The following is a 14607-nucleotide window of genomic DNA, read 5'->3' on the forward strand; positions in this document are numbered from 1 at the left end:
TACTTTCCATTCTTCTTAGTTTGTTTTCCCTGACATTTGGTATGAAAACTTAAATTTATTTTTTAAAAAAGCCTTTTTAAAAAGAGGGTGCCTGCTAAGTATTGCAGGTGAACATTTCACTGGCATCCAAATTAGGAAATATATTTGCATTGTAAAATCAGAATTCTTGCCAGGATGTACAAGGCATCTGGAACAATCTATGGCAGGAAACTGTTTTGTTTCTAGTTATAAACCATGTTGAATAGTATGTGGGGTTTTCTGCTTTTACCTTACCCCCATCTTTCAAGCTTTAACTGAAGTACGAAATTACTTGCCCTGTGGCTGCTTGATGAGCTGCCTTTCTGTGTCAGACTTTTATGATGTGGTATTTATGTCTCTCCGTAGGGTCTTACAGCACACTTACCCGAGTGCCTGCCACCACACATCCAGAGCTGTAGTGAAACCTTTAATGCATGTGATCAGGTTTGGTTAGGCTTGGTTGGTCACCCTTTCCTGACAGCTTAGAATACAGCATGCTGCTTGCTTAGCTTTTTATATTGTTTCATGAAACCTAGGGATAGGAGACATCATTAGGTCATTTAGTACAGTGGTTTATTTCAGACTCTTACAGGTGAAAATCAGTGGAAAATACTGATTCTCCTGACTTGTCTTACTTGACTTGTACCAGTGGTGCAATTCAGCTTTGAGCTTCCTTGTTCCTCAAGATACAGCATTGATCAGTAAAGCTTGAGATGCCTTCAGTTCTTCATGGTTTGTTCAGATAATTAATTTTGCTATTGTATAGTTGTATCCTAATTTCAGTATTAATTTCTCCAGATTTGGCTTTCAGTTGTTCATTATTAGCATGTCTGTGCCTAAAACAAATTTTATTTATCTGCAGGTTTTCTTAACATAAAGTCTTTCTTGATCCCTTGATTTCTGTGGATCTTCTGTACTTGATTTAGTTTTGCAATGTATCTAGAAGTGTTGGATCCTGGGTTTGTATATAATGTTCTAAAGTTCGTTACCCTCTGATTATGAAAACATGTTTCTTCTGTGGTTATTACAGAATTACAGGTCACGTTAGTTCCCATTGCTCTGATAGCTCTTTTCAGATTGCTTGTCCACCATAAGTGCAAGCCCTGGTATCAAAGGTTCCTTGCCCAAAGTCCCATCTAAGTGCAGATGTGGCATAAGGCCATTAACTGTGGAATTTTCAAAAACACTTTTGATTTGATTGGTCCCAGACTACCAGCCAGTCCGTGTTCCTACTTCTTCTTGTGCTTTCCTCTTCATTGTAAACCATTTGGAATAAATTTATAGAATCTAGCACTCTGCTGAAGGTTACTTTCCTTCCAGATAATTGATAAATATATTGGATAATTGTGTTTGGTATTAATCTCTGCCAAAATGCAGTGTTGACATGGCTGCTGAGTAATGATTTGCTGACAGGCAGGTTCAGAGAAAATTAATTTATGCAATGCACGCTTTTTTGGTTGGTGTGGGTGTGAATGTTCTGATCACTTAATTGTTACCTCTGCAGCTAATTATGGCAAACTATGTATCATCCATTTCACTGATTGTTTTGGCAGGCCTGCTGAAAGAATTTTGAACTTTCAAGCTTGTGTATTTTTCCCAGTTGTTTCAACTAGGCTTGATATGATACCTCTCCCCACAAAACTTGCTTTAGACTTTATGAAAAATATTCTGCAAAAATGCAGTGCATGAGGCTCATTTGAGAGAGGCATGCATGCTTCATTATATGTTTGTTGGAAGGCAAATTAATGCTCAAATATTGGAGCCTTGTTTCTAACCCTTTTGTATTTTGGGGGAATTGGAAGTTTTGGGAAGGGTAGATCTTCAGAAAAAAATATGAAAGTCATCAAAAGCTGTAACTTATGAGAAGTTTTTTGTAGCTGAGGATGCATTCATCCCTTAGCATGTCTTTAGTCAGTTTGTTCAAAAATGTATGTCCCAGTACAGAAGATATATATGTCTGTCTCTAATTCTTGATATATTCATATAGTCCCATTGACTTTAAGTACAGAATGTGTACCTTTTTTAAGCATATGTATGTTTGCCCCGTATTTGTGTTGATATTGAATTTGCTCCATTTGCTCCATTTTCTCAATAGGCTGTCAAAACCTTAGTACAATTTTTTTTCCAGACTTCTGGGTTCTTTGTGTTCTGTCTGTGTTACTGTACGTGTAAGTGAATTTTTCTCTTGTCATGTTTTCAACAAATTTTAGTGCTACAAATGCTTTGGTTGTCTTTCATAGTTACATAGGTAAGTGAACTGTGTTGAAAAAAGATTTCAATGCAGTATCTTACTGATTTGCCCAAAAGATGTTTGCTGTCTGCCTTTTTCTGTGGTCATGTTTCTTGCTTACTAATGCATGAGACATCAGGCAGTTTGTCCCTTTGATTTTCAAGATATCACCATCTTTTTTTTGACTGTATTTTCTGTGAACTCTTTTTCATGCTTAAAGCTTAGAAGCAATGCTGAGAGAGAGCTACTACTTGATATGTCAAAATTTCTTTGCAGAAGTTCAGTGCTTAGTTTTGGTTTTATTTCTTCCTCTATTCTTTTTTTTTTTTGGTGGAAAAATTCTCTGAGTTCTTTATGTTTAGATCAGCTAACGTGTAAAATCAATATAAATTTTTCTGAAAACTTCAAAATGCAGGACCTCTGATACTTGTTATGGAAAAAGCATCACTGTTTTATTACATAGCACTTGATCCATAAAGTCTAGCAGATTCCTTATCTGACAGTATCTTAATGCATGATGTATCTTAAAGCAAATAACCATTAGCTAGATACTATTAATTCTGCCAATGATAAAATTAATGTAGTAAATGAGGAAGTGTCTGATTATGTGCAAGTGATTCATTAGACTTCAAAACTGAGATCATGGCACCATAAACTAGTAAAATGTAGAGCCAGTAGAAGAGTATTGTAGGCCTTTAGAAACTTAAAATTTTGCACTTTAGTGAAGTTAGCTAATTGTTATCTGTAATGTCTGGGCATCGCAGTGATAGGTGTGCTTATATGCTGTTGAAACATAGGGGATGTAACTGCATCTCTCTTTTTTTAACTCTGAAGTTGTTAAATACACATTTTATTCTTCTGGTAAAGAACTTGATAGTTCTAAAGTTGGAAAATACTTGTAGAAAATAAGTTTTTTGCAGCATGAATTCAGGAAATGATAAAACAAAATCCCTTCTGCTGTAAAAGACTAGAACTCTCTAAAAGTTATGAGTCATGTAAAATACTGATCAGTTGACATTGGATTGGTAGATATCAAACAATTTTCATTGTGCTTATGATCTTGGATTCCATATGCACAAAAAAAAAATGCATTTTTTAAAAAATTCTTTTTAATAGACTAAAAAAGTTACTACACTGTAATTTGGCAATTAAGGTACATTATCTTCCCAGAAAATTGTAATGAGAGTAAGCTTTTAATTTACCCTGTTGAAGTCAGGCTCTGTTTTACCAAGATTGTTTTCTCTTTGCTGTGTTTAGTTGTATGAATGCCAGTAACTCTGGTTATGGTGAAGGCTTGCTGGATATTGGTGCCCACATAGGGCACTGTGGTCTGACTGGGTCTCCAGCAAGTACTGAGCTCACTGTCACAGAACTGAGAGGAACTTAGGAAATCTTTTCTGTATGTTTTTCCTGCATTTTAGTTAGGTTTGTGTGTAACAATATTAAAACAATATTTGGGACTGGAGGAGAAAAGTGTCTTTTTAAAGCCTGTTCTGTTATAGTAGATAGCCTAAAACCAGAACCATTAGAAAATGACACTAAATATTAAGGGAACACTTGTGTCTCAAAACTCTGAATCACAGCTGCAGTTGTCACTACTGTCAGCACAGTCAAACACATCCTTACTTTAGGTCATGGTGGTGGGCAGCTGCACCAACTTCCTGGCTGTCTGTCAAGCCTTAGCAGATACAAGATTCAGCTGTCTAGGCATCATCTAGTATTTGGAAAACCTGATCCATATTCTCTTCAGTGCTAAGTGCCTGGTCAGGTCGGAAGTGTCTTTTAGGATGCCAATTGAATTGCTGATAGTGAAAAGATAACATGAAGGAGGAGGTTTTCTTCCTGAGTATCTCCTGTGGACTTCTGTTTGGCTGAAATAGTTCCAGTGGTCTGTTTTGCTTTCTTGATATTCACCTGAAAGAGCACCAGTGCTTGGCTGCCTTAATTTGAGGCTTCATACCACTAAACATAACTTCTGAAATTCCTCTGTCTAAAATATTTTAAGATATTACCATTAAACTGCTTTTATGTCCTTTCCTGTTCTAAAAAGTTGCTTTGAAAATTCTGAGGTGAAAGTGTTCTGTTCTTGATAGGTTATTGGGAGCCTTATGTCAAAGGTGCTGTGACTTCATTTTTATTTATTTATTTTTAAAATTCAATATGACAGCCATTGTGGTATCAAGAGATATGCTAAACTCTTTCATTTTTTTGTATATGCATGGGAGACAGTAGAGATAAGGTTTTTTTAATTCTGGTTGAGTGCTTGTTTGAGGTTGCACAGCCATCTTCTCTAGATGGGATTTCTTATTCCTTTGATAGTCAGCAAACAGCAGGGTGTCTTATCTATGTTAGGTCTTCCTCTGTCACTTAACTGCCTGAAGAAAGCCTAGATACTGTCTCTGATACCTCATTTTAAAGTGGAGCACAGTGTTTTCTGGAAATAGTTACAGAATTACTTCCAAAACTACAGCAAGAGCCTAGATGACCTGTTCCAGGCTATGCTCTTCATTTTTAAATGTTGGTTAGAGGCATTCCAGCTTTAACTATTTGCTTATTTTGATGGGGAAAATGAATAAGCAGTAGCTGATGGGGTGCAAGATTCAGGAAAAGCCAGCTGTCATGGGGTGTCTCCACTGTTAAGTAATTCCAAGTGAACACACAGAGTGTGCTTGATTATTTTGAGGGATTGAAATGAGGTGGTGAAAATTGTCATTGAAGTTAACTTCCTAAAATATTTTTGCTGGTATCAGTGTTTGCAATGAAGAGCTGGTAAAGCTATTGTTACTTATCCATACAAATCTTAACTGATTCTAGAAGCTGTTATACGTGGCAGTTTTTGAGTAAAATGAGGTAATATTTAATATATGTGATTTGATTATAAAATTTACCTTTTGAAATAAACAAAAAATTGTACCTGTATTGTCTTTACTAATATCTGCATAGCGAGACAAATGCTGCTATTACACTTTTGGATTTTCACTTAATTTTGAGGAGTATCTGTCATTTCATTATATTTTCTACACATCCCTACAGAAGGATGCTAAAAAAAATCCAAATCCAATTTTTAAATTAATATTTCATTTACTGAGATTTGACAGGTAAAGTTAAAGATTCTTTATTAAAAAAGGTCTCTGAACAACGTACAGGAAAACTCTGAACAGTGAAAAGTTTAAAAGCTCATTTGTCATCCTGTTAACTTTCGAGATCTGTATGACTTTTCTGTTCATTTTGGACTTGGAACAGTTGTCTATCCTTTTGTTGTTTTCTTAAATACTCAGTTCCTAGGGTTTGTCAAATCTGTGGAGTCTTTTCACTGTGCTGTTTCTGCACATACACTATTAGGAAAAGAAATTCTGCTTCAGAGTCTGCAGGGAACAGTCCTCTATCCTCTTTAGGAATTTTTTCAAGGTTTCCATGAAAAACAGATTTTTCTGCTCTGAAGAATTAAGATGTGGTTGCAAAGGCAGATCAGCTGATCAGATAAGTGTGGTTCTTCTTTTCCTTGCCCGCCACCTTTAAATTACTTGGATTTTTTTCAATTTGTTTGAGTATTAAGAGCAGTTTTCTACTTGCTTAGTAAATTGGAGTAGTTTGCTGAGTGATTGGGTGATTGTAGAAACACAGTAGGAGGGAGAGGAGCACAGAGTTATGCAGTGGAGAGTGAAAAGGTGGATCAAGTGTAGAACTTCCTTCTTGGTTGCAGTGGAGTATAAGATCAGCTCTTTCAGTTTAGGAACATTTAGTCATTGTGAATACAGCATATTTTGAAAACAAGAGGAAAAGCCAGAAGAGTCACACTGGGCACACCTGAGGTTTCTGGATGCTTTCTGAGTGTTCAAGCATCTTTCTGCTCCTCATCTTGTTTTTCTTTAAGTTCTGTCAGTTGTCCATTTTAAATCTTACTTTTGAGACCATCTTAGATAGTGGAGGCATTTTTAGGTGCTGGGTTTAGGTTATTGTGGTCCTTCCTTCCTTTCTTTCCCATGAGTTTGCTGCTCCCATTTAATACCATTTGAAGGGCAGAGAGAGCAGAAAACAGTAATCAGTGTTAGAAATGAGGTCCAACATTTAGATCTTCTTAAATGTGTAAGTGCTAGAACAGAGCTATTTGTGGTTTGAGAAATCTGAGACTAGAGAAGACATCTGTTGACTCAGAAGCTTCTACTTAGCATAGCTGACCATAAAGTAGTACAGAATTGTCTAAAATTCACCTTTCTAACTCTGCCAATTTCTCTGAAGCTGGCTGGACTTCAGAATCTTTTAACAACTCCTGTGCTTTTGCCTGTACTAACCTTCTTTGCCAAGTGGTGTAGCAGTAACAAGAGCTAACTCATCTGGCCCTTTCCAGCATAGTTCAGATGGAAGAGGGGCTAAGTGGGTGCATTGCTATTTACTTCTAATAAAAATAAAATTATCATGCAAAACTCTGATTCTCTTTTTAACAATGAAATTGAAGGCACTTCCTCAGTGGAATTTTTAAGATAGGATTAAGAGATGGGGAGCTAAACCTACTTCTGAATTATGCATGCCTGCAATACTAGTAGCATTACTTTTTCTTCTTTTTTACTTTTGTATAGAAGAGAAGAAGCCTAAAGTCAAGAAACCAAAACTGGAATTCCCTGTATACACAGCCCTGGAATCAAGTGTGTATATACCATCTTATGATCATGGAGCTTCAATCGAAGAGATTGAGGAGCAGATGGATGATTGGTTGGGAGGCAGGAACAGAACCCAGAAAAAGAAAGTAGGTTCAAAATCTTTCATGTTGTTACGTATTTTAAATGTTGATTCATTTGCTTGCCTCTCAGGAAAACAGAATATTGTGTGTATACCACCACAATATTCATATACCATTAAAGTGTAAAGATGTATTAATTGCCTGACAGAGATATAACAGAAAAAAATATATTAATGTTCAGTGTAATTTGTGTAATGATACTGGAAATGTTGTTATAATAAGATGTCGTTGATTAAGCCATATGAAAGCTCTCTATGATTTCTAATACAAATACTATTCTTGTTCACTGGAAATTAGGAGAACATAATGCTGTCAAGTTGTGTGAGGCTTGGTTCTTTCTCTTAATTGCAGTTAATAACATTTTGCTCACAAGAATAGATTTTTCTCTGTTAAAAGAAAAGCAAAGGAAGAAGAGGAAACCTCTTTGTAATATGCAGCTGTATTGTCTTGTGATTGTAGAACTGATTACATACTTTGTGCATTTTATCTGATGCATGGAACAGTTCTAACAATTCAGTTTAGGCCTATTGTTAAGGTTCTTTCTACTCAGAGATAAGAGTTCTTAGTGGCAGTTAGTATAATTGTGTTCTGGTAAATTTTATTGAATCATACTAGCTTGAAAATATATAATCTTCATGTTGGAACTGAGAATAAACATTGTAAATTAGTCTGCTGTCTTGAAAATCTGCCTTCCTTGGAGGTGAGAAGGGTGTGTTTGAAGTGAAGTTGGTTGGTTGCATGCTTGATCATCTAGATCACCAAACTCATCTTCCTCTCTGACAGAAATTGAATCTGCCTTTGAATTTCCATGAAAATGCAGAAATTGAGTAAGACTGGGCCTATTCCATCTATAAATTTATTCCTCCTCACAAAATATGTAGAAGTTGTGTCTTCAAAGACACTGGTAGGAGAACTGGTTGTAGGTCCTTCCAGACGTCTTCAACAAAACTAACTTAGTTTTCTACACTTTCATCTGGATGTTCAGTATTGCATCTCATTGCTTTGATAAATTAGTGTCTTTTAATTGATAAATTAGTGTCTTTTTTAAATCATTCTGTTACAAAAGGGGTTAACCTTCTGGGGACAACCAGGCAGTTTGTAGGTGTGCTGTCTGGGTAAAGTGTTTGACCTGAACAAACTGTGATGAGTTCTGCTTCCTTTGCTTGACAGCTAATATGTTATCACGATGCAACATCAACATTTAATACAGTTGTGGAAGAAAACAGATTTATAAACTGCAAAAAGAAATGGAGAATGTATGTCACTGGCTCCAGAAGCCTATAGGAGCCATTTGTATCTAATAGGAGAAGGGCTGTGTCATATGATTTGTAATAAGCTCACTGGGAAAATGATTGTACCACAAGTGAATTGTTCCTAACTGTCATTTGACACATTTTCCATTTTAGAAATACATATTTTTCATCACATCATGGATGTGAACTGGGTCAGCATCCCTTTTCTGCCTCTAGCACGGACGTGAAACCAAGTGGTGTATAACGTCCACCTCTCAGTTCTGCTTGCTTTAGGAAAAAGTTACTCTGTCATAAATCATTTTGCTATCAGACCTTTTCTTGGGATTGTCATTCTTCACTCCTAAGGAAGCCTCTTAGCTTCTTTTTTCCCTTGTCTTCTGAGGTAGCTCAGGGATGTGGACTGTGTACCAGACAACATCAAAGTAGCTTGATAAAGTAGTACATTACTTTGTCATGCTTCCAGGAGTAAGAAGTGGAGTTGCTTTCCCTGCTATTGGCATCCCAAGTGTAGACAATTACAGTAATTTAATATTGTTCATCAACTGCTCTGCACTGTTGATCTTTGTACTTTAGAGGTGTCTATAATCCACAAACTAGTTTTTTGGAAATGCTGTACTGTGCAAAGCGCCTAATTTGATAGAAAGATTAGATTATGTTCAGTTCTTAGGCTGATTTATTCTTTTTTAATACTTTGAGTTCTTTTCTCCTTGTGATTTAGTCTTTTTTTGATTACTGCTTCCATAGGATTTAAGCATTGAAGTAGATAAAGAATAGGCTATAGAGAAGAAAACAGCTTTGTAAAATAGGCGTTGTAAAATGATCTACCAAGGGAAGGAGAAAGAGGAATGTTTTCCCTTTTTTTTCATAAGGTTACATAGCTGGATGAACACATGCTTATGGCATTGTAAAGTTATTCTTCTGCCCAAATTTCAGAATGCACTGAGCTTATGTCCATAAGGAGCTAATCTTGCCATGTTGTTACTCTTTAGTTAGAACTAAAAATTAAATGAAATAATAAAAGAAAGCAAGCTATTGGGAGATAGACACTGTCAGTATTGCAGGACAGAGAGGTAATTTTTCTGTATTTCTGCGTAGCTGTGATCCATCCACCTTTAGTAACTTTTTTGTATGGTTTTAATTATACTTTTCAAAAAAAAAAAAAAAAAAGGAATACTTAATGGAAAGACTAGGTCAACAATAAAAATAAATTTAGAAAATCATATTTATGAGGGAAGGTTAAATACTTGGAATTTTAGATCACAGAAAAGGGGGGCTGTGTGGGAATAATGGGATACAATGCTTTTCCAGTCCATTCCAGTTTTGTTTTAGGTAAAATTATAATAATTTAATATTACTTACTACCTTTCATAAATTCAGAGAGAAAGAAAAACTCAATTAAACTCAATTTTCTTTGCAGCCAGGATGCCTAAATTCGGATTTGGGAACACACATAGGTGGAGGCACATACCAAAAGCATGTTACCTATATCATTTATGAAACCTTTCCATCTATCCTGTTCTTGAACTCGATCTGTTGGAAATAGTGTGAGCTGACTCAGTTGTATTTGAGAGCATGGAAATGAAGTAATTGGACTCTAGAGAGGATTTTTTTTTTTTTTTTTACTATATAGGAAATGTATACTTGCCTAGGACTAAATTGCATATTCACATAGTGCTGGCTATACTATCCATATAAACTGCTTATGACTAAGAACCTGGGAGAAATTGCTAAAAGCTTCTTCTTATGCTGATCAACAAAACTCTTCGAAGCAAAACAAGTGAAGTTTATTTCTAAGAATCTTTTTATTTTATGGCTGAATGTTGGTGCTCTGTTTCTGAGAAGGAGAAGACTGTGAGATCTGACAGGTTGTTGAGATCTTAGTTCACTTAGCCCAATTTTCTGATTTTTTCCTGTATCTCAATAAAAGGTGACTGGAAAACTTGTTCTGTATATGCTTATTTGCAATTAAGGGAAACTTAGAGGGAATGGACTTCCTTTGAGATGTACTATTTTGTAGCCTGAATATGTTGTTAAGCCACTACTTAGTAACTATTTAACCCCTTTACTTGCCCGTTGAGCAACCTATTATGTGGGGCTGGAAGAAAGAAAAGGAACTTCTTAGAGGTCTTATTTCTTTACATCTGATCTTGTTCAGTCATTTCTGCAAATATTCATGCAAGAATATATGTCTTCACTGTTTTTGGAATCATGCTATTGATGAATCATTTCTCTCAGTGGGATTTCCCTCATACTTTGTTCTGATTTGATTTTATGTGATTTGTAACACATGTTGTTTTCATGAGAGTTCATTGCTTATGTGAAGAGTATTGCTGTTGCATGAAAATCTTGGCCCTTAAGAAATCATTGGGAGATTTATCATTGTCTTCAGTGGGACCAGGATTATAATTCCTTTTGGTTTACAGATTTCTCATAGTCTCTGCTGGAATCTCCATTTCATATCATTATTTCACTCATTCATCTATGAAAATAGAGTTCCAAGTTTGTCTCAATGATTGGTGAATACTTTTGACCTTTTGATATTTGCTTGCTCTGTAAAGAGGAGATAAAGGTGGAGAAATACAGTGCCTGATCCCTTCCAGCTGGACCAGATGTATGGATAGAAAATGATGTTTCTCATTATTTTTGTTTTTCATGTTATCTGCGACACTTCTTGGCATTTGTGTGGTTTTGATATTGCAGGAGCACCTGGCTTGATTTTACTAAAGCAGGAGTACTAAAAACTTTTGGTGCATAGAGCATACATCACTTGCATTTGATATACTGTTAACCTTTAAATTAAGATTATTAAAAATACTGGGAAATAAAAGTATACATAAGTATATACTTTTATTAAATATACTTTTGTATAATATATAAGTATACTTTTATACATAAGCATTGTTTTTACACAGGTTATTGTAGATGCTGGAAACATGGTAGTTACCTTTTTTTCTTAATTATTGAACTGTAGACTCTGATCATTCTGGTGCTGAGCTCCTTTCTGGTTAAAATACATTTTGTGCTTTTGTTTTTCTCAGCCTGGGCCATCAATGTACTGTGTTTCAGATATAGAGTATTGATAACTGAGTGAGCTTTTTAATAATGAAGGTTTTATTTGAAAGCTGGCTGTGGTGATATAACTTTAAAAGTACAGAAGAGATCTCTCTGCTTTCTAACATTAAAAGGCAAAATTCTATACAAATACTATATTACTATTTTGTTAGCTTAAAATGTATAGATTTGACAATTAATTCTTAGTCATTTTATAACCTTGTACATTTTGTAATTGCCAGCTAGCCTGCCACCTGCTCTCTTCTGCCTTGGATCTTCCCACATCTGTGCTGCTTTGAAATTTGAGTATGCTTTTTCATTAGTAGCAAATAATGTGGTTCTTGTTCTAATCAGATGTCATATGACAGATTACCTGAATACAGTTTCCAGGCTTTTAAAAAATGTTAATTTCTTAAGCAAGCAGTTTGTATCTTAGCAGGATTAAGGTGCTGTGTAAACCAGATGTTTTAATAAATTGGTCTTTGAGGGGAAGGGTTATTCTGTTCTGGTGTGCAGCCTGAGGTCATCTAGTTTTGAAATAATTTATTTTCTCTTTCTAAGCAGTGAAGCAAATATGCTACTTGAAAAGTGTGTCTGGGTTCTAATGTTCTTTTATTCTTGGGACAGGTACAAATAAGCAGCTAACAGCCTGAGATTCCTCATAATTTGAGCTACTGGGCCTTAATCCTGCCTCGGAAGGATTGCTGTAGGTCCAGAAAGTAAATCTCTGTGTGTTCCCAGAGAATTTAAGGCTCTGTATTGAGACTGCCAGCAACCATACATGTTAGTGTCAGTTATGAAGCTATTCACTGGAGTAGTCTAAGTTCATAATACATTTTAACCTGAGCTCCAAATTCTCATCAAATGGTGATGACTTTGAGTCGCTATTGATCTGGGCCATATTGAATTTAGTAACCCCGAGGTGAAAATCTCAGTATTCTATTACCTAACTCTTAGAAATGTAGTATTACTGAACAAGTGCTTCATTTAAAAAAAAAATAAAATCTGCATTAGAATGTTACTGAAAGCGTTAAGAGTTCAGACTTTTCTGAGGTTTTTTATGCTTAGTGTCACTGCAAATATTGCAGACTCAGCCTGAGCAGAATATTGGGGTTTGCATGTTAAAAAAACTCTACAGTTTATTTTACATAGGATACTTCTGCAGTTGGCATATTTACATTAGCATTATTACTATTAACGAAAAATTATACACATGCTTTTGAAAATAATTGTTAAAATCTACCTATTTTCTTTGGCTCCTGTCTGAGGTCGGTGGACAGGTATAGAACAATGTAATTTTCTCCTGTGCAACAGAAATCTAGTGATGAAATATTGATAAATGAGAATGATAGAATCATTTAGGTTTGAAAACACCTCTCAAGATCATCAAGTCCATCTCAGCACCACCATGTTCACCACTAAGCCACATTTAAGTGCCACATCTGTGAATCTTTAGAAAATTTTCAAGACCAGTGATTACACTGCTTTCCTGGGTAGCCTGTTTCAATACTTGACCACTCTTTTAGTGAAGAAAGTTTTCCTAGTATCCAATCTAAAACTCCTCTGGTGCAATTTGATGCCATTTTCTCTTGTCTCTTGCTTGTTATCTCATCTACCCTGAGCCTCCTTTCCTCCAGGCTAAACATCCCCAGCTCCCTCAGCTGCACTTCATCAGACTTGTGCTTCAGACCCTTCCCCAGCTCCACTGCCCTTCTCTGGACTCTCTCCAGCACCTCAATGTCCTTCTTGTAAGTGAGGGGCACAGAACTGGACCCAGAATTCAAGGTATGGCCTCACCAGTGCCGGGTACAGGGTTATGGTCACTGCCCTGGTCCTGCTGGCCATACTGGTGCTGATCCAGGCCAGGGTGCCTTTGGCCTTCTTGGCCACCTGGGCACTCTGTGGCTCATGTTCAGCTGCTGTTGAGCAGCACCCCCAGCACCTTTCCCTCCAGGCATCTTTCCAGCCACTGTGCCCCAGCCTGCAGCTGCAGGGCTTGTTGTGAGCCAAGGGCAGGAGCAGGCCCAGGCACTCGGCCTTGTTGGAGCTCAGAGCTCTGGGCTCTGCCCATCAGTGCAGCCTGTCCAGATCCCCCTGCAGAGCCTTCCTGCCCTCCAGCCAGCTCAGTGTGTCTGCAGGCTGCCTGAGGGTGCCCTGGATCCCCTGGTGTGGCTCATTGATAAAGATATTAAACAGAGCTGGTGCCAGCACTGAGCCCTGGGGAGCACTGCTGGGTGCAGTTCCATTCACCAGCAGCCTCTGGGCCCGGCCGTGCCAACAGTTTCCTACGCATCCAACAGAGCCCCCGGGCAAGCCGTGAGCAGCCAGGTCCTGCAGGAGATGCTGTGGGAAGTGGTGGCAAAGGCTTTCCTGAAGTCCAGGTAGGCACATCCCCAGCCTTTCACCCATCCACTAAGTGGGTCATCTTGTCACAGAAAAGGAGATCAGGTCAGGCAAGCAGGACCTGCCTTTCACAAACCTGTGCTGGCTGGGCCTGGTCCCCTGGCTGTCCTGCACATATGATGGCACTCAAGAGGATCTGCTCCATGGCCTTCCCTGGCACCCAGGGAGAGTGTGGAGAAGGCATCCTTTTGTCAGACTTTACGTTGGTGATGTAGAGAACACGATACACCAATAAAATAGCTTGACACCTTGGTTATTCTAAAATGTTTATGTAATTACGTATTAGTGATTCTATTCCTCTTTCTTTTCCTATTTGCTAGCCACCAACTCAGTCAGCCTAATGAACAGAAGAAAACCAGAAAGGTTTTTTCAGTTTTTCATGCATTATAACTGACAGCCATGTTTTTGTTTTGGTTTTCTGGGTAATTTGTTTGTTTCTTTATGTGACTGTTGAAGCAGAGCAGTCTATTTCGAGGAAATTAGTGTATTTAGCATATTTATATACAGTTGGTGTAGTTTTTCTTTTGTTTAGAAACAATAAATTTATTTACTTTTATGTACTCTTTGAGTCATCTTTCCTTAAATGCAGACAATAAACTTCTTTTCAGGCTTCTATCTTGAGTATTTAAGCCTCTAAATACTTTAACTTGGACTTGAATAGCTTTAAGGAGAGAATAAGTGTGATTCTAAAAAAATATAATTTTTAATTATTGAGTTTTCCTTGGAGAGGATGACCCATATATTTAAATCTAGAATAAGGCTTGTCTGCTTTTGAGCTGTGAATATCAAATCATTAGGGTCAGGAACCTAATTTAATCTGCAGTATTAAACATGCAAGGCTTTTCAGTCCTCAGGTTTTCTTAAGGAAGAATAAAATGATAGGATGATGATATATTCTTTAACTATCATCTCAA

General features: G+C 36.9%; 1 protein-coding gene across 1 annotated transcript in view; it reads left to right on the forward strand.

Moving 5' to 3' along the window:
* The window catches only part of DNAJC1 (DnaJ heat shock protein family (Hsp40) member C1), a 108077-nt gene that overhangs the window by 59205 nt on the left and 34265 nt on the right, over nt 1-14607 (forward strand). The window contains exon 8 of the mRNA XM_059841921.1: nt 6826-6992. Coding sequence (XP_059697904.1) covers nt 6826-6992 — 167 coding nt within the window. The remainder of the gene's footprint in view (nt 1-6825; nt 6993-14607) is intronic.

This window comes from Haemorhous mexicanus, chromosome 1, assembly GCF_027477595.1.
Source record: "Haemorhous mexicanus isolate bHaeMex1 chromosome 1, bHaeMex1.pri, whole genome shotgun sequence".
Classification (NCBI taxonomy): domain Eukaryota; kingdom Metazoa; phylum Chordata; class Aves; order Passeriformes; family Fringillidae; genus Haemorhous; species Haemorhous mexicanus.